General features: G+C 36.3%; 1 protein-coding gene across 5 annotated transcripts in view; it reads right to left on the minus strand.

The window, feature by feature from the left end:
• LOC128863947 (limbic system-associated membrane protein) overlaps positions 1–27,596 on the minus strand; it is a 118,973-nt gene that overhangs the window by 78,832 nt on the left and 12,545 nt on the right. For 4 of the 5 annotated variants that reach the window (XM_054103380.1, XM_054103379.1, XM_054103378.1 and 1 more), the window contains exons 2-3: positions 6,232–6,536; positions 2,781–2,878 (exon numbers count right to left, since the gene is read on the minus strand). In XM_054103380.1, the coding sequence (XP_053959355.1) occupies positions 2,781–2,878; positions 6,232–6,361 (228 nt within the window). In that variant the 5' untranslated portion in view covers positions 6,362–6,536. Of the gene's footprint in view, positions 1–2,780; positions 2,879–6,231; positions 6,537–24,497; positions 24,583–27,596 lie in introns of those variants that run through there. The other variant, XM_054103377.1, reaches the window with a different exon arrangement.

The following is a 27,596-nucleotide window of genomic DNA, read 5'->3' on the forward strand; positions in this document are numbered from 1 at the left end:
GAGGCCGTTGAATCCAATTTTCGAGCATTTTTCCACAAAATTCGCCGTATGCAATGGTTAGCGCATCGGCTATTGAGATTCCAATCATGAAGAGAGCCCAGTTTACTCTCATAGTCGAATGACTTCTTTTAACCTCACATGAAGTAGTGTAAGGCTGTTAAATCGCAACTTCTTGTAGACCAATTTCTTGATATAACCCAACTGTAAAACTTTTTTTGCAATAATTCGGTTGGCTTACGTGCGTCTAGTTGAAACCGAATGTTTCTTCCGATTTCGGTAATGAAAAGCTGGGTGTCATTAATCTATGCCGCTCTCCATTGAGAAAGAAATATCAGCAGCTTCATTTCGGAAGAAGTACGTGCTGATGATTCCACCTAACTTAAAACACACCAAACCACCATTTTGGGGGAATATATTGTTTACTTGCGAATAAATAGTGGGACTTCTTCGTATCAAAACCGATAGTAATTTTCGTTTATGAGGAAATAGGAGTACGCCAATGAATAAATATTTATTTAAAATAAAATAATTTTCATGTCAATTGTATCATATCAATATCAGTTTCGCCGAATCTTTATTTGCCGAAATATATCTAATTTCACAGATCCCTACACTCGGAATTTACCCTATACATGTTTTGTTCGTCCAAATAGCATAATGCTGCATTTATTTGGATACCTCATCATAAATTCGCTTTTGATAAAACTAAGGAAATTGTTTCATTCCTTCAAAAAGTGTTCCTTTAATATGCTCTTCTTTCCTTAAATATCTCCACTCCCATTTCTCCATATAAATCTCGCCTCCTTTTGAGTAACTTTAAAACCCTCGAAAGCAGCAGGATTACTCTTTCCGTGTCTCTTGTGCATGGCTTGGTGAGTGGTGTAACCGAATGGCCTACGTTACTGCCAGCTATCCAATTTCTTATTCCTGCGAGAATACTCATCTTGAACTACGCCAGAAATGCCCCATTAGTGCTTTAACTTGGAGAACTCAAAGTGATTTCGAATTCTATTATGCTTGATTTTTCTTTGCCTAAAAATGTGTTTTCTAAGAAAGTGAATACAATTTATTTAAGTGCTTTCTGCCCTTTAGTTCTAAGTTATCGTTTATAAGTCTGTAAGAAACTTTGCAGTTTATTGACAAATCACGAACCATATCACGTTTAAGGAAAAACCTTTAATTTTATGAATGAAGGGGCTCTTAGGGTATCTCCGGATGTGGTTTTGTAATGAGTGTAAGCAAAAAGTAGGGTCAATTTGGTTGTAAAATGAAAAATCTTTATTTATTCTTGTAAATCAATTTCATCCCCTTCAAAATAATCCCCTCTCGATGAAATACACTTATGCCAACGATTTTTCCAATCCCCGAAACATGCCAAATAGTCCATTTCCGGTATATCCATCAGCACCTTCTTCGATTCAGCTTTTATCTCCTCTTGAGTTTTGGGAATAGCCAGAAGTCACACGGAGCCAAATCAACCGAATACTGGCTGCGGAACGATATGCGTGGAATTTTTGGCGAAATGGTCACGAAAAACGAGTGCAGTGTGAGACGGTGCATTATCGTGATGCAAAAACCAAGAGTTGTTGGCCCATAATTCTGGTCTTTTTAGACGAATTGCTTCACGTAAACGACGCATAACGCTCAAATAATATTCCTTATTAACAGCTTGGCCAGGTGGAAGGTATTCATAGTGAACCACACCACGAAAATCGAAAAAAACTGTCACATGACCTTTGTTTTCCGACGACTTTGACGTGCTCTTTTCGGTCTGGCCTCACCTTTAGCACGATATTCGCTTGATTGATCGGTTGTTTCTGGGTCGTAAGCATAAATCCAAGTCTCATCTCCCGTAATGATGCATTTGAGCTTGTCCTGATAGTCTGAAAGCATTGTTTCACACACATCAACGCAACGACTTTTTTCCAAGAAATTGAGAGTTTTCGGTACCAGACGAGATTTGACTTTTCGTAGGCCCAAATGGTCTTTCAAAATGGTTTTCACAGATCCTTCTGATATTTCGATCATATCAGTAAGGTCTTTAACAATCAACCGACGATTTTTGAGCACTAACTCCTTCACTTTATTGACGTGTTGGTCATCTGTTGACGTCGATGGTCGTCCGGAGCGCTCCAAGTCCTCAACACGTTCTCGACCCTCTTTGAAGTCTTTGTACCACTTATAAACATTTTTCTGCGACATGGTCGAATCACCAAATGCCTTCTGCAACATGCTAAACGTTTCCGCAGCCCAAAATTTCATTCCGCAAACAAAATTTGATGGCACTTCTCTGCTTAATCAAATCAGACATTATAAAAATCGAAAAATGCATTCCTGGTCGTTTGGTAAACACAAGCGTAAATATATTACTGATACTGACATTCACATAAAAGTTGGCCCAGATGTTACTAACAGTGCCGCCAACTCATGAAAAAAAATAACTAGAGCGAAATTTTAATCCCGCGAAGTTTGACAAATAAATTCACCTTACTTTTTGCCCATAGTTCCTTTATAGGCTTTATATTCTCACTCAGTATATTAAGGCTTTAAGCAAAATTCATTTTTTTTTTGTTTTAAAGGATTGATGCTTCTCTTGATTTTATATATTTTAGTGCACCAAAGTTGTTGCAACAATCTTGAGGTTAGTTTACCTCTTAAAATGGTTGATTATTTATTCTTAAGAAACTATAACTGACAGAAACCTAAATGAATGAACTTTCTTTCCATTTACCTTATTACTTTTGATTACTTATTCATTTCGACTTCATTCATTTACTCACCTTATACGATCCCAAATCTTGCACAACACACGTCAGAAATGCTTCACGCCCCACAGACGCTGTTACGTTCGCGATTGGAAAACTGAATTTGGGATCCGCTGAAAGAGAATAAGAGCAAAAATTAAACAAATGTGAAAATATTAAAAAAAGAAATAAATATATTTTAAGAATATATAAATATACTAGCTGTAACCGGCGCGCGTTGCTACGCCAACAACTAAAATAAATTTAAGATAAATAACTTTAAACAAAAATCAGTACACAAATATTCAATTCATTCTAAACAATTGATTTTGTTTTTTTTGAAAAAAATTGTGTCATTACAAAGTTTAGTTTCAATTCAATGTTTATTGAAGTGCTGTCCATGTGAGAGGCATGGATTCTCCAAATTTAATCCACACACTTGTAAAGATTGTCCTTGTGCTTTGTTAATAGTCATTGTCGCACCGAGAACTATAAGCGTTTGAATTCGAATGGCATATCTGTCGGGATCATTGGGATACGTGGCAATAGCACGTCTCCATCTTTAAATTTTCCAGTCAACTTTTTTGCCTCGACAACATTGCTCATCATTTTCTTGATTGAGAGTCTGGTTTCGTTGCAAAGTCGTGGTGGATTTATGTTTCGTAGATTTGGACAAGAGAAGTACATAGATCAGTATCTTATTGCCTTGAAAACACAAAATTGATAAGCTGTGCTTTAATAGCTTACACCAGCAGCAACATAGGTAGGTAGCTATGTAAAAGTGGCAGTCGTTCTTTAAGCCAACTTACTTGGACTGTTACCGATCCATTGTCATACCACAGTAGCAGTTTACCTGCTACTCCTCGTTAAACCATCTTGTTTTAAGTACAAAATCATTATATGGCTTACTTTTATATCCCTAAAGTCATCAGTGTCACTTAACAATGCTGAGCCAAAGTATCAAAGCCTAGTGGCATGCGACGCGAGACAGTGACAGAAAAGATGTCAGAGAGACTCTTCCTCATTCTTGCGGCTTCTGCAATAATCGAAATGAAGTTCATTCAATCTTTGAACAAGTCGACCGAGGACAAAGTGCCCTGTGCGTGACTAGCATAGAGATTTTTTTTACAGTGAGACAACTAACAAATTTTTCATAAATTTTGTTTAATAACATCATAAACTTGACGCTATACATCCAAGACGAAAGTAGTTGATTACCGTTACTATTATTACGAGGAAGGGACTTAGCACTGCCATCTGATTCTGCCCCTTTCATGGATTCAAAGCCTTTCTCTGAATCCATATTCTTCCTCAATATATTTTAGTATTTTATTGAGCTTTATTTCCTCCTCTGCTATCTCGCTTATGCATCAGTTCGATGTTAGCACATCTTTGGTGGTTTCATCTTTCTCTCTACAGAACCTTTCATGCTTTCTTTTCTTTACTGAATCAATTAAAGTCTATTCCAGGTTAGCAAGATAAAAATTCAATCTACACTGCCTTGCTAGAATTCCCCTGATTATTATAAAATTATTCTATTTTGATTCCATACAATCTTTAAAGCGGTTTCGGTTAAAGCTACCTACCATTAATTTAGATTGCAATAAACCTGGTTGATTGTCTCAGTATGAGCTTTGTCTTTCCTCTATTTGCTGAGTGAGAGAGGAGAAATTACTCTTTCCTCGCCCACAGAGTGGCTCTGAACTTATAAATGAGTAGGTCGTGGCCTTTCGAATCATTGATGTACAGCCAATCAATTCTATGAGAAAAATTCTCGATACCACAACTTACAAAATGAATTTAATTTCAGCGATCTTTCGTATCTCTCATTATGCGCATGATACTTATATTCTATCAAAAAAGTACAGGAAATTGTTGAATAAAACGCAAAATAATTGTTTAATCATCAAAATTTATTTTGTCTCCCTCAAAATAGGCTCAATTCGAAGCAATACGCGTATGCCAACTATGAGTAGAGTCATCAAAACACCTTTTAAACGCGTTTAAAGAGATCTTCTTCAGCTCCCTCAGCGAATATTCCTTAATGACCTCTATCGACTCAAAGCGGCGTCCTCGGAGTGGTAATTTAAGTTTTGGGAAAAGGAAAAAGTTGGTTTTCTCGATGATATTTGTCGAGTTTTTGGTCAAAAAGTGTTCAGAATATGAGCCTTGTGAGACGGTACGCCATCATGGTGTAAGAACCGTGGGTTTTCTTTCCACAAATTGGGTCGTTTCTTACGCGCATTCTCTCTCAGACGTTGCATAATTTTGAAACAATATTCTTTATTTACCGCAGAAGCATTTGGAACCAATTCGGAGATTCCGAGTGCACAACACCATGACAATCAAACGAGTAGCCCGACTTTCACTTTTTACCGACTTTGACGTGGTTTTTTGGGTTTTGGCTAATGTGGATAGCGCCATTCAGCCACATCAGCCGCCTGTTGACTGGTTTGTATGTCAAACTCATATACCCATGTCTTATCACCTGTTATGTTGCGCTGGATAAACGTTAGGTTCGAATTCACTTGCTCAAGCTTGTCTTCAGTCACCTTCTTCCGATGAAGTTTTTGATAGAAATTCAACTCTCTTGGAACGTGTCGAGCAGCCAAGCGCCTTGGCGTCTCATGCCCAATTTATGGTGTAAAATGTTGCGAATTGATTTGTGAGACATGCTAAGGTCACGACCTACTTCTCTCACACTTAAAAGATGGTTTTTCAGCACCATTTTCTTGACTTTGTCGACGTTTTCACCCGTTGAAGTCGTTGATGGGCGACCAGATCGGCGCAAATCTTCCACTACGTCTCGGCACTCTGCAAAAGCCTTATACCACTCGAAGACACGTGTTTTTGATAAAGCACACTCGCCATAGGCTTCCTGCAACATTTTCTATGATTTGGCACACGAAATCCCGCTCAAAACACAAAATTTAAGACAAATATTTTGTTCGATATTTTTATCCATAGTAAAAATCGCAGAGCACATCTACGGTTGACTGATATAATTAAATGCCAAAAACAAGCTAATTGACAGATCACGCTAAAACTCTGCGACACCCCTATAGTGTTATAGTAGTAGTTGTACCAAGATATTTTTTTGATAAAATGTATATGAAGGAATATACGAGTATATCTGCTAAAAATTTGCTTATTAGAAGTCTCCCGGGTGATGGTAGAGAGATAGAACACTAAGTTTTATCTTATCTATTGAAAGGTTGACAACTTTACCAAAGGTATCGACATTTGGAAGCGTGCATGGGGAGGACACTCGGGATATATTATTTCGCATGCTTATGTCGAATGAATTTCTATAAAAACTATTTCTTTAACCTGAATTAAACAAAAAAAGAACAACATCAAAGCCTAAAACGTGATAGACCTTTTACATAGCAACGCAATTTATTATACTTGTTTTATTTTCTTATTAAATTATTCCAATGAAATAAATATTTACTCGACTTTTAATTCTATTTTTCTCCGTACTTACTTATCACATCGGCAGCAGTCTCAATTAAGTTGAAATCATTCTTGTGGCACATAAATATCAAAACGAATAATAAACCGCCCGCTGGTTGCGTCAATAGTTTTGTAAAATGTATTGCTCGTATCTGTCGCATTGCGTTTTATTTATTCTTATCTCGAATATTTGTTTACAATTATTTTCATTGATTAAAATTTATTTTTAAATTTCGCATACGGATGCAATGCATATTTTTGCATTAAAATGCTCAGTTCATTTTATATACAATCAACTTCTTTATTGCAAAACTCTGCAGTTGTTGAAAATAGTTGCTGAAATGAGATAAAGAAATTCATTTCATTATTATAAATTTTAATTATATGCACAGTTAATAAATTATTTTGCTTGTGAATAGCAATAATTATAATAGTACACAACAACAAAAGTAATTTTTGAAACATCTCTTTATTGTATTTCATCTGCCTCTAAGCACTTGGTGTATGTATTATGACATTAATAGGCACGCAGTTTGTTTTAAAATGAGGCGTAGGCAGAGTGGGCGGTCAACCCAATTTTTCCGGAAATTTTCCGATTTTATGTTTAAACTCTTTTGAAATTTGGTATAATAAAAATAGTGTAATAGAGTCAAATCCCAGTTTGTGGGCGCAAAGTCACGTCACCGTTCTGGCGTTTGTAAAGGTTAGAGTTTACAAATTTGAATTAATCAGCTAATTGGCTGACGTAAGCGGGGTCATGACAGCGATTTGCTTTATGGAACAACTGAGATTATGCTAGTGATATACGAAAAATATCAAAAAAGTTCCGCTGATGTTCCTTCGTTGCCGTCTGAACAACGATTAATTGGACGAATACGGGTGATATAAGTGGAAGAATTCTGCTGCCGAGTATCCGGGGACATGACAGCCAAACCTGGTAACCTATCATCCTTGCAGTGCAAATAGATAATTGTGCTCTATAATTCTGATAAATTATACTATTATTATTATTTCATTAATAAAGAGATAAAATATAAGTGTGAATGTACTACTTAAGATTTGATGAAGTTTAAAATAATTAGAGCTCAGGAAACGTAGGAAATACAATTTTCTTATATTTGGTTCAAAAGAAATGAGAGGATGGTAAGTGCTTTTTGTTCTTTAGTATGTATGTATGCTTGAGATTGATGTACTATAGCGTGTAGCAGGATATGACGTAAGCTTTTAGTTGCAGAAACTACAGATGAAGGACTACTTGCCAGGTGGTGCGCATATGTGAGTTAAATGTAACAGGTCCTAGGCGGAAAAAATATTTATTAATCTAGTTTGATTTTGTAGTTGGAAGTGAAATTTCAAGGTCGTGGGGATTAACCTTTTTATCAATTATTTGGTAGGAGGTCTATTCGTGTCTTGGGTGACTCTTAAGGCGTTCGACTGTGTATAAATATTTTATTTTTAATAATTGTTGATAAAGGGCATTTCATGAGCTGGGTTAAAAAATATGCTACTTTTTCTGATAGAGTGGCGCTCCTGTTCAAAATGTTAAAATAAATTTAATAAATAAGTTCTGTCAAATAATACAGTACAGATGTCAAATGAAAAAGAACTTGAGATACTTAAATAATAAAATAAACGAAATTTAACAATTTGGGTTACAAAGGAAAGAGGTTTGAAAAATCTTACATTTATATATTGTAATACTTACAATAATAATTACATTAATATAATATACATTTTTCAATAGGAGCGCCACCGGTTTTCGCTAAGTTATAAGAAATAATGAAAATAATTGGGAAATAACGAAAATTATTGGGAATAATATGGGAAACAAATGAAATGAAATGAAATAAAAAAATAGCTTATTTCTAAAATCTGTTTAAATAGGGTTGCCATCAGTTCAAAAATTAAATTCAATAAGTTACTTCAATCAGCTAAATAATTCACAATAAATAATTAAAATAATTCGGCATGGAGTCATATAAAAAAATTAAAAGAGCTTTGTAAGAACATATTTTTGAAGATGGTTACCACCAGTTTAAAAACTAAATTCTATAAGCTCCATAATTAAGATGTAATGAAAATAATTCAGAAGAATTCTCAAATGAAAATAAGTTAAGAGAGCTCATTTTTGAAAATATTTGTTTTAATAGGGTTGCCAGCGGTTTAAAAATTAAAACCAATAAGTTAATTGATTAACAATAAATATTTAAAAAAATTCAGTATCGATGTCAAATGCGACAAAAAAGTTAAGAGAGCTTATTTTACTAAATATATTTGAATAGGGTTGCCACCGGTTTATAAATTAAAAGCAATAAGTTGGATAATGGGAAATAAGCAATTAAAATAATTTAGCTAGCGGGTTTATAAATTAAAACAAGTAAGTTGAAAATAAGTAATTAAAATAATTTAGCTTAGGTGTCAAATGCAAAAATAAAACTAAGAGAACCTATTTTAGAAAATAATTTTTTATAGGGCTGCCACCGGTTTAAAAATTAAATTCAGTAAGTTAAATAAATATTAATAATAAATAATTAAAATAATAGTGTCAAATGAAAACAAAATTAAGATGGCTCATTATAGAAAATATTTTTGGCTAGCGTTGCCACCGGTTGAAAAATTAAATTCAATAAGTTAAGTAAATAATAATAAATAATTTAAATAATAATTAGTGACAAATGCCAAAAAAAAAACATAGAGAGCTTATTTTACTAAATATATTTATTTGAATAGGGTTGCTCCCTGTTTAAAATTTAAACTCAATAAGTTGAATAATTAAAAGAAAATAAAATTATTCAGCAGGGGTGTCAAATGGAAAAACTTACGACATCATATTTTTCAAATATTTTTCAATAGGGTTGCCACCGGTTTATAAATTAAAAGCAATAAGTTGGATAATGGGAAATAAGCAATTAAAATAATTTAGCTTAGGTGTCAATTACAAAAAACCAATAAGATACCTTTTTTTAGAAAATCTTTTTGAATAGAGCTGCCAGCGGTTTAAAAATAAAATCCAATAAGTTAAGTAAATAATAAATAATTAAAATAATAATTAGTGTCAAATGCAAAAAAAAAATAAGAGAGCTTATTTTAGAAAATATTTTTGAATCGAGTTGCCAGCGGTTTAATTAAAAATTAAAACTATGGTTGCAAAATAAAAAAAGTGAAAAGAGATTATTTTAGAAAATATTTGTGGAAATGGTTGCCACCTTTTTACAAATTAAATAAAATTAGTTAAATAATCAAAATAATCCAGCATTGGTGTCAATTAAAAAATAAATTAATATAGAAGAGCTTATTTTTGAAAATATTTTTGGAGATGGTTGCCACCTTTCGACAAAGTTGTCAATTGAATTTGATAAAGCAAATTCACACACTTTTATATGAAAGTGGTACAACAGTCTTTATTCTGCACATATTTTTTAATAGAGTTGCCACCTATTTGAAAAATATTTTTTTGTAAAATGAACGTATTAATGAATACTTTTCAGAGGCTCCCAAAATTACTCAAATCTTTCCATGTGTTCCAAAAATATATTTTAATAATGCATGTAGGGCAATTATTACCTAGCCGTATTCTCTTATGGTCATTTGATATGACATTATAGTCACATGATTTTGCCACTATTTAAATTTTTATTGTTAATTTATGATGAAATTTTTCATCGAACTATTTAAAACCATTTAATTAATTTTAAAAGTATTTTGGAGGTGTTTATAAGTATTAGTTGAATAAGAAAAAGAAATAAACAACCCATCAAACTCGTATTTTTTTTGCTTTAATATAATAAAAGCCGGCTTTTATTATAAATGCCCTTTTTTCATTACGCATGCGCATTTTTGTACTTTCAAATTTAAAATACGGCACTAAAAACTATAATCTTATATCTGGGAAGCAGCTTATAAGGTGAGAGCTATTAAAATAGCTAGAAGTGAAGATTTTTGGTGATTGATTCTAGGATCAACAGTACTAAATTTAACCCTTAATTTGTGGTAGCCAATAGTTCGGATATTTTAAAGTGCTTTAATTTAATGGTTATCATAGAAAAGCTTACGAAATGCGGAAGGCACTTTCCCTTTTACAACAATTTTCTTTAGAGTCCTAAGCAGTGAAACATAGAATTAAACTCTCTGTTTTTAATCTCTCTGGAAATGTGCTGATTCCGCGCATTCCAACTACTTATATAATAAAAAATAAAATAAAAAAATATGGCCCACGAATAATCTTGAAATTGAAGTTGGATTTAATCTAAGACTTTGCTTTTCCTATGACCAACTTTTTATGGTTTACTTTAGAGGTATTCCGATTAAGCTGTTCACCTATGCCTGAAGTAAAGGGTTTTCCAATAACAGGTGTTATTTTGAATAGCCCGCTATTTCGGTAGATGTCACTTTTGAAGCTGTCATTTTTTGATATTTGACAAGTAGAGAATGGAACGATATACGCTTAAACAACGCATTGAAATTATTAAAATTCACTATAAAAATGGTGAACATTTGGCGGATACGGTTCGTAAAACTCGAATATTTTTGGGTCATCGTGAAGCACTTTGTCGGACCGCAATACAGAAATTGGTGAAAAAATTCGATCGAAAAATTATCTTGAGTGATGAGGCCCATTTCCACCTCGGTGGCTTCATCAACAAACAAAATTGTCGGATCTAGGGCTCAGAAAATTCAAGAGTTATTGTTGGAAAGCCTCTTTATCCTCAACGTGTGACTGTCTGGTGCGGTTTATGGTCCGGTGGAGTCGTTGGACCTAACTTTTTCGAAAATGAAGCTGGAGCAACAGTTACGGTAAATGGATTGCGCTATCGAGAGATGATTAACGATTTTTTATGGCTGAAAATGGATGGTATTGATCTGAACAACGTTTATTTTCAACAAGACGGCGCTACATGTCACACAAGCAACGAAACCATTGATCTTTTATCAAAAAAAAGCCTCTTATTGGAGAACCCTTTAGTAAGGCGAACAATTTTGTATATTTGCTGGGTTGCGGTAAAAAATTAATAGGTATTACATAGTTTGTTTCATATTTTTTTAATTGGTTGTGTCTATTTCAGTTATTGAGGCGCAGCAGTTTATGCCGGTATTTGCCAGTGAATAAATAAGTAACAAAGTTTCAACATTTCCACGTGCTGCTCAATCGCGTGACTTGCCCAGGGTGATTTGCCATCAGGGAGTGAATGATAAAAAATAGATTAGGCAGACGCTTTCAAAATGATACGACCGCGGCAGCCTGTCAATATACCTTCGGCCTTTATGGAAATCCCTTTATATAGATAAATAATTCATAATTATCTGCTGCATTCCCAAAGTATACCATAATATTGTGACCTTGAAGCAGCTTTTCAAAACTTTTCCATAAAAATGAATTATTTGTGCATTGTTTTTTCTTACTTTTGGAGTAAACTGATTGTTTAACTAATTGCGCAGCCAGTTTAGATAAAGTTAACAGACAATTGAGCGTCAAAGAGTAGCAAGCAATTCAACAGCCTGGCAGACAATTACAAATATGGACTCCGAGTCGAAAAGAAGAAGTAGAAAAAGAAAATCGCATGGCTTGCGATATGCCGTGCCAGCGGGAGAAACGTATTAAAAAAGTTTCAAGTTTAAAACGAAGTCTTCCGCGGAAAGCAATAGCAAAGTTTGGAGAGAGTAAAGAATATAAAAACAAGATGGGAAAAAATTGAAAATTGTTAAACAACGGCATGCAATGCAAGGCGAGTAAATTTTACTTTGCAATTCCTTAATGCTTTTTTATTTATCTTGTTTTTAATTTTCTTTTATTCCATTACATTTCGACTGTTGCCCGTTTTTGCTGCCAATTTGCGTGTTTAAGTTGTGTAAATTTCTCAACTCTTCATGTGTACTTACACGCACATACATACATATACATATACAGCTTGTACTTACACGCGCTGTGCTAAGTTGTTGCTTGGCCGCAAAGCTTTCAAGACTTCAAGGCTGTAAGGAGCCGCCTTCGCAGCGGTTAAAACGCTTAACTTGTGTGCGAGTTGCCGCCGTAGTTTTTGTTTTTTTCTTCCTTTTGCTTTCGTTAATGTAGTTTCGGTTTTTATGCCACTGCATTGCCACATCAAATGTGGTGTTAAAATTACTAGTGCAATGCAGTTGCCACTAAAAACATGGAGGTTCAAGCGTAAATATATTACCGCTACCTTTGGAGCAACAGCAATAACCTTTCGGATATATTTTGCAAAGCAAAAAAGAAAGAGGGAGGTGAAAAAATAAGGAAAAAAGTTAAAGGGAAATTGCTAACCGGCGTCAAAGTTGAAAGGCGGCAGATGTGAGCCATCGATATGCGCCACACGAGCAGGCAAAGTGACACTGGAAGCGACGATGTAAGCGAAAGTGAGCGCATGTGTGGCTGAAACACGTGCATAAGAACGCCCACAAACATGCATCAGAGCAGCACTGACTCATATGTTTGCATGTATGTATACATGTGGGTGTGTTTGCATGTGAATAGCCAAAGAACTCAGCAAACATGCTAGCTTGCGAAGTGGTCTCAGACTAACTAGAATTGTACTAGTTACAAAATGACCAATCAGTAATGTATTACTGTTTGCTTTAAACTTTGTGAGGATTAGATGCATATTGAAGGAATCAATTATATGATTTTTTTTAATTATTTACGAACTAGTGCCACAAGTGGTCCATTATGAACTAGTTCACAATCAAAATTAGTGATCAATCAGAATTAGGCACCAATCAGTGGTGTATTACTATTTCCTTGAAGGAATCAATCATATGTTTTTTTAATTATTTACGAACTAGTCCTTAACTGGTCCACTAAAAACTAGTTCGTTAACTGGTATAAAAATCTGATGCCGCGGCTGAAAACTGACATTTCGTAGGATATATGTATATGTGTGCATGACTGTGTGCATGCACTCTGCAGTTAAAAATCGACTACTCAGCAAGTCATACATTCATCATAGAAGAAATGGTACTAATTCGAGAGTGACTAGAATTGTATCTGGCGCAAAAGGATCAATCAAATACTCTTCTATTAAATAACAAAGCGCTTACTGTCGAATATTGTTGAATTCTCAATATTCAATATCAAATATTAATGGAAGAAATAATGATCTTTGTGGCCCATTACGAACTAGTTCGCAGCTGGGCCACTAAGAACTGGTTCATTAATACTGATGCAGAGGCAAGAATTCATCAAGCGTTATAAAGATTAAACGCATTTAAATGTTGAAGAAGTATATCAGCTTTCCTTTTAATCTATTACGAACCAGTTACTGTTAACTGTTCCACTATGAATTAGTTCAGTAACTGGTGTAGCACAGCTAGCCAGTTCGTTAACTGACATAAAAACCTAAAGCAGAGTAGGTAACACACATTTTGTACGACATCGCCATGAAAATCCCAGCTGCTAGCATTGGAAGGAGATAGTCTTTAAGTCAAAGATGAACTACCTCAGCTGCAAAGTAAACCACTTGTAAAGTTGTCGAGAGCCATTAGATTTGACTACAGGGTATGAATGCAGGTACTGATAAAATGTATGTATGTAAGTATGTAGGTTAAAAGTATGCATGTGGCATGCAAATGTGGCTTTGTAATGGGAATACATTTTAAATGGAATATACCTGTAGGGCCTACAAAGGGCACAAAGAACGCGCTAAAGTGTTGCCTGTAAACTCAGACACCTACTCACTTACGAAATTCACAAACGAATGGATAAATTTCAAAATGATCTTTTTCCATTTGCATTACCATTTCTCTGACATAAAAATACTCGCATGCTAAGTATTTATGCCGCTTTCAAGTTTTGTTGGAAAACTGATTACTAAAACGGAAATGAGTTACTATTTCATTAGATTCGTAAATTAAACCTACGTTAGCGGAAATGAGGGAGCTGAAGAGAAAATATATATAGCATAGAGTAGGACTGCTATAAAATAGCTCTTCACTTGCTCGTTGAGAGCTATGAACAAATAAATATTAGATAAGTTTTTTCATGAGCATTGAGTAAAATACAGCAGCCTCATTCGGTGGGATCCGCCACTCCTAAGAGCGTAGAACCCACATAAATCTAATCAAATGTTAGAATGATTTTTGACAGTAGAAATAAGAGTAAATTGTTATTTCAAGCGAGTAATATTTCTTTAAACTATTTGGGGGCTATAGTACCAGTCGCGGGATTGATATCAGTAGAAAAACTACAGCTACTACTTTTTCTCCGAAATTTTTCAAGCATTATCATAAAACATTTTGGTATCTCCTTCGCTTCTGCGATTTATAAGCATTCTGCATGTCTAGAGTATCACGAAGACTTCTGCCTGCAAAACACTAGCAGCATTCGACAATTTTAATGAAATAGATAAATTGGCTGATTTAGAGAAGACCCCTGATTCTATTCCCGATTCAATTTTGGAGACGTCCGTGAAGACAGAGCTGCAGATTTTTCGCTAGTTCCAATTATAAGGGTTGCCCATATTCGACGGACCCGATGTTTTTTTTTCTAAATCAAAGAAAAACACAATTTTTTTGACGTTGACGATAAAAATCATTTTATTTGGCTTAAGTAGATTTGTTGACATCACCTTTTGAATATGATATCTCTGAACTGGCCGTCTTGAGCCTGTACGGCGTATTGTGCCCGTTTTGCAGCATTTTCCATAGTTTTAGCTAACATTTCGGCTGGAATAGCGGCTATTTCCTAACGGATGTTCTTCTTGAGCTCTAATATGGTCTTTGGCTTATTAATATAAACCTTTGATTTTAAATATCCCCACAAGAAGAAGTCAGGTGGCGTTGAATCGGGCGAACGCGGTGGCGCGTTAAAATCGCTATTTTTCGACATCAAACGACGAGGAAACAATTTCTTATAAAAATCGATTGTGGTGCGAGCTGTGTGTGGTGGAGCGCCGTCTTGTTGAACTGAAAACCAGAACTGCCTCATACGCTTTCGACGAATAATTGGCATCACAATTTTCTTCTTTTCTTCTTCTTCTTCTTTCCACAATTGACTTCTTTTGTTGAATGTAAATTTCAACAATTTGGGAGCGCTCGCGTGGCGTGTACTGTTCCATGTAAACCTGCTTGGACTGACGCTTCCAACGCGGTATGTCATTAAGCGATCTGACGTTTCTGTCAAAAGATACAGGGTTGCCAGATGGGTCCTTCGCATATGGGCAACCGTGTATATACTTAGGAAGATTGCCCTGGCACGACCCCCAAACTCCAGTTTGAGGATAGAGAGATCTGTATGAAATTCAGAGAAATACGGTGTTAACTACCCAATAATTCAACTATGTCCCTTGAGATGTCAGCTTATATACATAGGTGCAATTTTTTCCTACAGTTCTTGGCCTAAACCCTTCAAAAATTAACTTATCTCAAAAAGTGGAGTCTTTTGATCACTTGAAACTCCACGAATTTCTTAGAGAAGATCAACAAAACGATCGGTGGAGGAAATTGGCACCAAAGAACCGATCGATGAGCAAGTGAACGATATCTGATATTGTAGTTAAATTTACTGTACTTAAGTTTAGCCGAGTACAGGGTACAGCGGCCACCGTACCCGAATTCAGCGGTTCAACACCCCGAGCATGAAACACCAAGTCATAGAAAATGCTGTTTCTAATAGCGGTCGGCCCTTCAGAGTCCGTGGCACACCTCCGAGTCTATTTCTGGCATGAAAGAGCGTCTTATAAAAGACAATCTGCCGTTCGTAGGCGGCTTAAGGGGGGCCTCTACTGTAAAACTTAAAAAAAATCGATTTTTTACTTTTTGTTGAAACATACTCAGAAACAACTCCAGAATGTTCCATGAAAATCTTAAAAAGAAATCTTGAATAGTTTTCAAGTTATAAAAGTTTTAGCAAAGCAGGTATGAACTGAGCGCTCGAGCGGTTTACGGTCATATGCGCTTGATAATGCGCTTGTTTAAGCGTGTTTTTCTCGAAACCACGTTTTCAAAATTGCCCACATCACAGCTCCGTGAAAAATTAACATATCAAGCTCAAACTTTGAGAGTATATTTTTAACAATATTTACTAGTTTTTAAAGCTATGGTGGGAAAAAATTTATTATTTATAAGCCCTATTTTAATAACAAAATGACAACAAAAAAATGTCGATTTTTTAAAAAACTTCAAAAATTTTACAAAAAAATTTTTTTTTTGCAAGTAATAGGCTTAACAACTAAAAATAATGATATATAATAAAAAAAAATTGGTTTTTTTCATTTCAGATTTTTTTTAAATGCGCGACAGTGTGGGCAGATTTCAAAAGGCGTTTCGGGGGAGCGGCTGTACAGCTGCCATTTTGAAATGAAAATAAAGTTAAAAATTTTTTTTGTACACTCAAGTCCTGTGTTTATGTAACCCTAAACTTTTTTTTACTAATTAAATTAATACAAGTATGAAAACAAAATCCATGAAAATTTGATTTTTACAGTAGAATCCCCCCTTAATGATTTGTGTAGGTCCCTTCATTTGTCGAACAACATCAAGACGCACACCGCGGAGGAGGAACCTAACGCACAAATAGGGTGTTATCTTAATTGTTCTGCGTTTTATTTGAATACAAAATTCATTTTCCTTTGAAAAATTCTATGCACACATTTAAACTCTTGTACTCTTGTATGTGTGTGCGCATGCTACAAATTTCACATTGAATTGAAAAACAGCACTTGCCAGTTAGTCTGAAATCAATAATTGAATATTTTAAGAATACTGTTCTAGTAAGTAAGTAAGTAGGCTACGGTGAGGCTATAAAAGGAAGCCATTCGATAGCTGCCCAACAATTGTGTGGTAATTGCACTTATGGAATATATGAATTGTGCCGTGTGCTATGTGCGTACATATGTGTGCACACAAGTCTAATGACAGGCGCAGTGAAAAATTGACACAGACTTCATTGATTTTAAATTAGAATCGAATAATAGCAGAGGCGAAATCAAACGGAAGTAATAGAAATTTTGGGAGAGCAGTTTAGTGACAAGCGCTTTTAATAGTTAATCGGTTTACACAGATACAGGCATATGAATGAAACCTTAGGGAATGGCAAATTAAATTTTAAATTAATTAAGTTACTACTACAAAGAGTCACACAGGCGAATGTATGACCTTTCGCAAATGAACTAAATATCAAACATATAAAGTCGCATAACCTCAAATGCATCCCACCGCACGAATTAGCCTTTGACTTGTGTGTTAAGTTGCATACAGACATACATAAACAGTTATGAATTATTAATTTGTTTCGCAATTGTCAATTTGGAGAAAACTAATTTACTAATTACACGCACATCAAAATCAAATGCTTACAAAATTAAGCAGATTAACTACCGCAAGTGATTTTCAAATACTTAAGTCCCATACCCGTACAACAACAATTAGAGTGTCACTTTAATGCGAACTAAATTTGGTGAATATTTTAAAGTGTGGCGCAATAAGACGCAAGTGGCGGGTAAAAAAATAATCAATATTTCGCTTTTGCTATGAACTACTTAAATATGCATACATTCAAAAATGCACACACGCACACACGCATGCGTATTTGTTGTTTTATATGTATGCACGTACATATGTATATATTCGCTTGCATATATGAGACGCTTAAACGTTGTGATTTGGTGCCTCATGCGCATAATTATACACACGCACACACTCAAAACTAAATATGCGGGTAATAACAAAGCACTCGTTAAATAATTTCTTTCATAGCCTACTTTTATGCGTTTTGACATGCAAACTTGTGGAACGCTAAAGAGACAAGTGGACCTGTAAATCGCCGCTAGCACCTTGAATACATATGTGCGGGAGCATGTGTGTGTGTAAGTAAATATGTATATAAATACCATATATCGAAGGAATTTGTGCCACTGCGCCCGCAACGAAGTGAATTTATTTCATAAAACTGCCACTCGGCGCTTAACAGATGGTTCTTGTTGGATACCTACAAATGCTTAAAGCATAAGTCCTTTGATAGTCAGTGTGTGCAGCCATTTGAAGGTCAACGTACGAATATGTAAAATTAAGTAAAGTGAAAAATTGAACATTCGCAAAAGTAGGTATTTTAAAGGAGTAAGGAATATGCGAAACAGCTCATGAAAATAAAAAATTAAATAACTTTTTGTCGCAAAATACAGGGTGAACGATATGAAGTGTTACCCACTTCACACTGCTTGTATCTGTAAAACAGCTCATGATATCAACGTCAAAATTGTTCTAATGACAGTTCAATATATTGTTTATTAGCCATCAAAATCATTTGCGTCTCAGTTTTGTTGAATTTTTTTTTCTGTGATGGAATTCAAACGTAATAGTGTGATTGCGTTATATTTGGCTGGAAAATCACAATCAGCCATTGTTCGTGAGCTCAGTCAGCTCAAAGTGAATAAAATGTTTGGCATCGCACTATAAAACGTTACAATGATACTGGTAGCATCGCAAAACGCTATGGAAATGGACCAAAAAAACCGCAACAACGCCAGAAATGGTTCGGAAAGTGAAGGTCCGACTTAAACGAAATCCACGTCGAAGTGGGAGAAAAATGGCCAAAGAACTGAAAATATCGCAAGACAGCATTCGACGCATATTGAAAAATGAGCCCAAGGTCAAGGCTTACAAGTTCCAAAAAGCACACGATCTTTCACCCCAGCAAAAAAAAGTTCGGTGCGAAAGAGCAAAGGAGTTGTTGCGCTTGGACGAACGTGGCGAATTTCTTAACATTGTATTTTCTGATGAAAAAAACATCCCAATTGAGCAGTTCATAAACACTCAAAACGATCGTGGTTACTTGACTGAACGCTCAAACAAGAATTTGAGCCTACGTATGGCCTCTCGAAGCAATTTCCCATCGCAAGTAATGGTTTAGGCCGCAGTCACCGCTGATGGACGCTCTCCAATCGTCGCAATCGAGCCTGGTGTCAAAGTGAATGAGACTTAGGTATTATCGGGATTATGCCATCGTAGACCATGGACGTTTCAACAGGACTCGGCACCGTCTCATAAAGCTCGTGTGATCCAAGAATGGTTAAAAAATCATGTTCCACACTTCATTTCGTCCACACAATGGCTTTCGAATTCGCCCAGACGCAAATCCGATGGACTATTCCATCTGGTCCATTTTGGAGAGCACAGTGAGGACTAAAAATATGCCAGTATGGATGCGCCGAAAAAAGCGATTATACGAAAATGGGCCAAAATACCTCAAGATCACATTCGTGCAACATGCAACTCATTTTTTGACCGTTTCAAGGCTATAGTCAAGGCAAAAGCTGGTCATATCGAGCTAAAGTGAATATTGTAATCAGTTTTGAACAATTTTGTCTTTGAAATCAATAAATACTAATTTCACACAAAAAAGTTTTGGTGTTTTGAATAGGTAACATTTCATATCGTTCACCCTGTTTATTGCACCGTACTTATGTGCTATGTACTGAAAAAAAAAAAAATAGCTTCGCCGTACCCAGCGGAGTTTCAGGAATTTTTGCATTTTTATTATAAAACTTTCAAAAAAAAAAATTTGGGAAAAAATTATTTCGGAAAAAATTTCCGAAAATAAAATTTTGAAAAAAAATTAAAAGAAAATTTGGAAAAAAAATTTTGAAAAAAAATTTTAAAAAAAAATTTAGAAGAGAAATTTGAAAAAAAAACTGTCGAAAAAAAATTTTTTAAAATTCGAAAAACCGTACACAGGGCAATCTGAAGAATTTTTGCATAGTTAACAAATTAACAATTATTTAAAAAACAAAAATTTCCAACAAAAATTGAAAAAATAAGAGAGGTAAGGAATACTCGAAACAGTGCAAGAAAATAAAATATTAATTAAAACACATTTTTTGTCGCAAAATGTATTCGACTCACTACGTGCTATGTGCAACAGAACACACTGGAAAAAAAACTTCACCGAACACAGCGTCTGAAGTAGTTTTGCAAGGTTCAAAAATTATTAAAAAAGAAAATTTGGAAAAAGAAATGTCGAAAAAAAAAATTTCCAAAAATTTCCCAAAAATTTACAAAACAAAAATTTTGAAAACAAGTTTCGGAACAAAAATTTCGAAGAAAAATTTTCAAAACATAAATTTTGAAAACAAGTTTCGGAGCAAAAATTGTGAAGAAAAGTTTTCAAAACAAAAATTTCGTAAAAAAGTTTGGAAAAAAAATTTTCGGAATTTGCATACCTTGCAAAATTCCTTTAGACTCCGAAATAATGAAACGTAGAGCTCGAATTTTCACAATTTTCGTTATATTTTTGAAATTCATACTCGGATCTTAAAGCCAGAAATACAGGGTGGCTGATGAATTTTGCTCCATTAAGAAACTCAAATAACTTTTTTTTTAGTGTATGGAATTTATCTTTTTTTTTTTCAAGTTGAAGGTCATTAAATTTTATTAAATGTAGCTTAACTAGTTTTAAAAATAATTGAATTTAAACGCCCCCCATGCTCGTTGACACAAGTGCGGCATCTTAGTAAAAAGTTGTTCATTGCTGCTTTGAGAGTTGCGACAGGAATAGCCGCAATTGTTGCCCGAATGGATTGTTTTAGTTCATCCAAATTTGTTGGCTTTGTTTTATAAACTTCTTGTTTACATAAACCCCACAAGAAAAAGTCAGGTGCAGTAAGGTCAGGCGACCTGGGGGGCCAACGAAATTCGGAGTTTCTTCAAATCAGTTTATTGGGAAATTTTCGTCGCAACTCTGTCATAACAGTCTGGGCTATGTGAGACGTTGCCCCATCTTGTTGAAACCACACAGAGTTGAAAGGAATTCTCTTTCGGCGTAGTTCTGGATAGAAAAATTCTTTCAGCATTTTCAAATAACGGTCTCCAGTAACCGTAACGGTGTGACCATTTTCTTCAAAAAAATAAGGCCCGACAATACAGCGTGAAGAAACCGCACACCACACTGTCACGGGAAGAGGATGCAATTCTGTCTCGTGGAGTATCTGTGGGTTAGAAGTACTCCATATTCGACATTTTTGTTTGTTCACATTGCCGTTTAAATCGAAATGGGTCTCATCAGACATGAAAAGGCAGTTTAACATGTTTTGGTCTTCTTCCACCATTTGCAGGATCTTCTGGCAAAATTCCAAGCGAATCGGCAAGTCTGCTGCATTCAGTTTGTTAACCATTTGAATTTTGTAGGGAAATAAGTCTAAATCTTTGTGCATTATTGTTTGCAAAGACTGTCGGCTGACACCAAGTTGAGCAGATAAGCTTCTTGTTGAAACCCTTGGATTGCTTTGTATAGCTGCAGCTACAGCAGCGATCGTTTCCTCCGTCCGAACTGGTGGGTTTCGATGATAAGGCCTTCTTGCGACTGTTCCTTGCTCAGCAAAATTATTCACCAGTCTCATTATGGTCCATCTGCTCGGGGGATCGCCGCCAAACATCCGCCTGTACTCTCTCTGTACCAAAACTACGGACTCCAGTGCGTGATAGCGGCGAACTATCCAAATTCTTGTTTGCGTGTCCCAGTTATCCATTTTAATAAATTTTAAAGATCAATCTGCAAATTAAAACAAAAATGGAACAGATAACTTAAAAAGAAAAAAAGTTATTCAATTTTTTTTTGGTAGAGGGTTTCAGCAGCCACCCTGTATTAATGTTCTTGCTTCTAGAAGGTATTTTTTTGTCCCAAAGGATGGTAGGTACCGAAATCGGGTAGGTAAGTATTAGAATTGGGGACTTCAGCTTAATGAATGTTATTCCTATTTGAGACAAAATATCGATACATCATCGAAAAAAAAAAAAATTTTTTTAAAATTTCGAAAATAAAATTTCGAAAAATAAGGAGTTCGTATCCAGATATCGGCCAAGAAGGTGCTAGCACCATTTTTGTGAGATGCGAAAGGAAGTTTGTTTGTGGATTATTTGCAAACTGGTAGAACAATAAATTCTGAATATTATTATAACCTTTTAGACCAGCTAAAGGAAAGAATTTGTGAAAAAAGACCCAGTTTATAAATGGAAAATAATATTTTTCGTCAGGATACTACACGGTGTCACAAGAGCAATTTGGCAAGGGCTAAAATCCTTGAATTTAAGTTCGAATTGTTAGAGCATGCACCGTATTCCGCAATTCGGTCCCCAGCGACTTTCAGGTCTATTTCCAAACCTAAAAAAAATCATGCATGTAAAGCGTTTTTCATCAAATGATGAGGTCATGACAGCTGTGAAAGCGTATTTTGCAGCCCTGCCAGATTTTGACTTCAGAGAAGGAATTCCTAAATTGGAATCTCGTTGGAACAAGTGTATTGATGCTCAGGGAGACCATACTGAATAATAAAGTGTAGTTTGAACCATAAAATTTTCTGTTTCTTAACGAACAGCAAAACTTATTGAACCACCTAGTTTGAGATACAAGGTATAAGATATGAGATATGAGATATAAGATATGAGATAGGAGGTACAACATCTAGAACATATCAGTACATTCAATTTGCTCACTACTAAACGCTTACTTTTATTGAGGCTTAACAAAGGTCCTGATTTTTATTTTACTACAAATTTTTTTAACGTTTCGTTGCGCTGCCTATTTTTGCACTTCATGAAATTCGCATAAATCAAAAAGTAAATGCACACCATGTTACATAATATTCGCGCATATACACGCGCACACGCCCCACATACAACACATGCATTCATACCTGAGGGTGCACGAAAGCCAAACAGCGTAGGCTGTTTGAACGCCTTGAAGTATGCTACATGCTCGATGCCAGTATTTAGCAGCTGGTTGCTGTGCACGACGCCTGCTGGCATGTTGAATGCGACTTAAAATCGGAAGTTGATTATTATCGCTTGTAATTAACAACGGTGGCAACAACAGAAACAAAAGCAACAGCAGTGAAGAGCCTGAAGTAAAGGCAGCCAAAGCAAAAATATGAACATTTCATGCGAATTTCGGTGGCATGCGACGAGAACTTAACCTGTCAACGCTGCTGGCTGCTTTCGGTTTTGTTGTTACTTGCGTATGTATGTATATATGCAAGTATTTCCTGACCGTTGAGTTGTGAAACGACTAGCTGACCGCTTGACAGATTTGCCAAGCTGTCCGACAAATAAACACACGACAGGCTAGCAGACTATAGACAGACCAGCGGCTTTTAGATTGACCAAACGTCCAACCAACCGTCCACATGCAGGTGTGTATGTAGTGACCGCCTTGCCTATTGGTTAAACTGTCTGTCGGCTGGTCAGTTGCACAGTTGTGTGATGATTTCCAGCTACGATTGCATTCATTGTACGTGCGACATATGCAATGACTGGCAGGATTGACATTTTCATATTTTCCCAGTATTTCATACATCAGTACATCCGTCTACTCACACATGCACACACACACACACACACTTGTATGTATATCCTCACATATAATATAAAGTGCGTGTTTACAGTTGGATATGGGACTTGTATGGCCGCATTCTATGAGTTCAGTTAATTTTAAAATAATTCCGTGTCCATGATAGCGCGCGTGTATAGTCTGTGTGCGTGTGTGTGTGTTTATGCAATTGTAGTGCTATCGATTATTTTTAAATGGCATTAAAAATTAAACGATTGTAATCACGGTGAAACCGATTGCGCAGACAATTTTATAATTATCTTTTAGCCGCTGAAGGCATGCCGTTACGGATACCGTTTGCTGGTGATTATATAAATGCATACATAAAACACTCACATACATATATTTCCCACAAGGAACAGTTGTCAGCCATATGTAAATGATTAAGTGGCCGGCACTTAATAATTACATATGTCAAAGTGATACATTGTCCATGAATTATTTTCGAAATATTAACAATTATTGAAAAGTAGTGAAATATGTGGCACTTCCGGCACATAATTGATTGTCAAGGGAAGAAGCAGGGCTGGCCGAGTTTATTTAAAAAAAATATATATTAACTTAAAAGCAATAATCGAGAATGAAAACGCAGGGACGAGTAGCCCAATAATGGGCCTGGTATGCCATACGAATTTTATTACCACCAATACAAAGAAGCTGAGTTTAGTGAATGCTGAGGAACTAGGTTGCTGACATATCGGAACAAAAATATTTGTGAACTTGCGAGCAATCCAAGTATTCTACAGACTGTCGTAACTTTTCTAAAAATTGGTGCATTTGATGGCTTGAGTATATTGAGAAATAAAAAAAAAATAAAATTGGAAAAAGGTTAAGTTACGTGAGATTTGGATATTTGAGATTTGAGAATTTTTCAGCAATGCCGCAGAGCCTTTGGTAAAACCTGGGGTCTGAAACCTGCTGTGGTCCTATGGATATACACAGCACTTATCTGACCAATCATCACTTACGCTTCTGTGGTCTGGTGGCGATGGAGCAGGGTTAAGTCCACATTCCGGGACCTATACGGGCTGCAGAGAAGTATAGGTTTATGCAGGATATCTGAAACGAAAAAGTTAAACTGATTATATTTTGTAGGGTTGTCATTCTGGCAGGTGTCACAATGGGAAATTTTTGTCGAAAAATAAGGTATGTTTTTCGAGTGGAAATCAGACTATAGTATGGAAACTTAAGGCTGAAAAGAAACGAAAGTAGCACCTGCTAGAATGACAAGCCTACAGAATAATAATCAGTTTAACTTTTTCATTTCAGATGTCCTGAAGAGCCAAAATCCTGTTGGCAAGCCACCTATCTTTTGTTTTAAGATGATTACTTTGGTGCTACACTACAGGGTTGCCCATATTCGACGGACCCGACGGATTTCGATGACTTTTTGGTCCTATTCCAATCGACGAGTCTTGTCCGCAGGCAACAATCTTTGCGCCAATTGAATCTTACACGGGAATAAATGCAAATCAATGCGGATAATTCGTTGTAAAGTTGTCCGACCAATGCCCAACTGTTGAGAACGGCGATTTTGGGGTGTCCCTGGCGACGCCTTGGTCGGTTTTGATTTGGCCTCTTTGGATTAGAAAGAGCATCACCAGTTGAAAACCTTTCGTACAAACGTTTAATGGTGTTCTTAGAAGGCGCGTTTTTCATATTATTTAATTTCTTATACGCACGTTGAGATTTCACAATTGACTTCTTTTGTTGAATGTAAATTTCAACAATTTGGGAGCGCTTGCGTGGCGTGTACTGTTCCATGGTAAAAATCTGCTTGGACTGACGCTTCCAACGCGGTATGTCATTAAGCGATCTGACGTCTCTGTAAAAAGATACAGGGTTGCCAGATGGGTCCGTCGAATATTGGCAACCCTGTACTACAAAATAAATGTCAAATTAAAACAAAAATTGTTTTTGTATACTATTTGATGTCAATAATAACATACTGTAAAATCGAAACGATTGCATTTCATTTTCTTAAGAAAAAAGTTGCTATCTGCGCAGAATCCACTGTTTTAGGCTCCTAAGGACGACCAGATACCCATAGTTTCATTTGGAAGGAAATTCGATGTCAGATTTCTATTGTGTGAGCAATGGATCAATCCAGAATGCATTCAGGGTAGTTTGACGAGTATTTTCTTTACCAATGGATCCAAGAATGAAGTAAGGTCTGGAGCCGGATGGTACTTAAACTATAGTATTAAGTATCACTATGCTATGAGGGAAATGGCAACTGTTTTCCAAACGGACGTTTTGGGCATCCTGAAAGTAGTAGAATGGATAATCGAGAGGAGATGGAGCGGGAACCAGATTGGAGTTTTCAATGACAGTCAGGCTGCACTGAAGGCCCTAGAGAACGCGAAGCCAACCTCAAAAATTGTTCAAGAATATAAAAAGAAGCTTAATTCTGTCGCAAGACAGAACAGGCTTGTACTTATATGGGTTCCAAGACACTCCGGTGTTCAAGGAAGCGAAATTGCCATTGAAGTGGCCAACCATGGATCGGCGGTTATCCACAAGGGCAACAGCCAATAATTGGAACCAGTTCCGCAGGAATCATGAATTGGTTCACCGATTATATATGCAATTTACATAAAGAGCGATGGTCCGGTCTAGAACGCTGCAGGTAGGTAGGTAGGTTAGATGGCTAAAGTACCCCAGGCACACTTGAAGTAGCCTTTACGTGCCGTTTTGATACCATAATATGAGCCACTACCTGTGAAAAGAAAAATTTTGGCAAGAGAAAACTGTCTACAACCATCCGGTGATGTAGTGGAGGAGAGAAGAGGGATCTAGGCTGGAGAATTTCTTCAGGTCGCCCCCAAAGGCCGCGCTAAGGAATCTCAAGCGCCTAGCCGCCAGAGCCGGACATTTGGAGAGCTTCTGCAATAGGTGTTGTGCGGAACTCCAGGTTTCTCCGCATGAACACCGATCACCGATGGAATAAGGGATTCTCTCTAAACAATTTCGATACCACAGTCTATACGGATGGATGTAAAATGGGCTGCGGTGTTGGACCTGGTATATATTCTCACAGACTTAAAATTGAGAAATCTGTGTGTCTCCCTAATACCAGCAGCGCCTTCCAGGCGGAAGTACTGAAAATTGGGGAAGCTTGTAGGCTACTAATCGCAGATTTCTCTTTTAAGGGCTGCAATACAGGCACTGGGTTCGGCTACAACAACTTCTAACGTGGTGGAACAAAGCAGGAATAGCCTCACCATCTTGAGTAAAAACCATAAGGTTACCTTAATCTGGGTCCCGGGACATCGGAACATTGAAGGTAACGAAAAAGCCGATGAACTGGCAAGAGGGGGATCTGCCATGAATAACGCTCTTGCAGAATTGGTATTCACACCATTAGGTGCAGTCAAGAGTACAATTTCCCAAAAATACCTCCGAATCGCGAACTGTAGGTGGAAAGTCCAGACGAAATGCAAAATTAGCAGAACGTTATGGCCCACCTACAACCTCAAGCAATCGTCGGCATTAATAAGAATGAAACGACGGCACGCCTGGAGACTAACGGCAGTCATAACTGGCTTTTGGTCTATCGGAGAACAAGCAGCTAAAATGGGTATCCCTCACAATACATATTGCCACAGTTGCAAACAACCGGAGAAAAAGGAGACAATCTTCCTCTGTGAATGCCCTGCCCTATGGAAGGACAGAATGTAAACCCTGGGCCAACCGCTGTTCGAGAATCTCGAACAACTATCTGGCTTAGACGTCAACAGCCTAATAAAGTTCCTTAACCGCACAGACTGGATAAAGTTATGCTGTAAATACCCGTTAAACAAGTTGGTAACGAGAATGTGGCAACAAAATGGTGCGGAAGCGCTAGTTGGATTCTGGAAGAATCACCACTTTAACCAACCAACCAACCGATCACCCGGTGACCAGTGAACACCGCAATGAGTTTGGAAATTGAATGGCGTTCTGATTATATATTATATTAATTTCTCCCTTCCAACAGCAATCCTTATGCATCTTGCAAGCTTGCAGGGTCGCGAAGACCTCTACTTGAAAAACCCTGCTCGTTTACGGAAGTTTAAAATAGACCG

Source organism: Anastrepha ludens, chromosome 5 (genome assembly GCF_028408465.1).
Source record: "Anastrepha ludens isolate Willacy chromosome 5, idAnaLude1.1, whole genome shotgun sequence".
In the NCBI taxonomy this organism is placed as follows: Eukaryota; Metazoa; Arthropoda; class Insecta; order Diptera; family Tephritidae; genus Anastrepha; species Anastrepha ludens.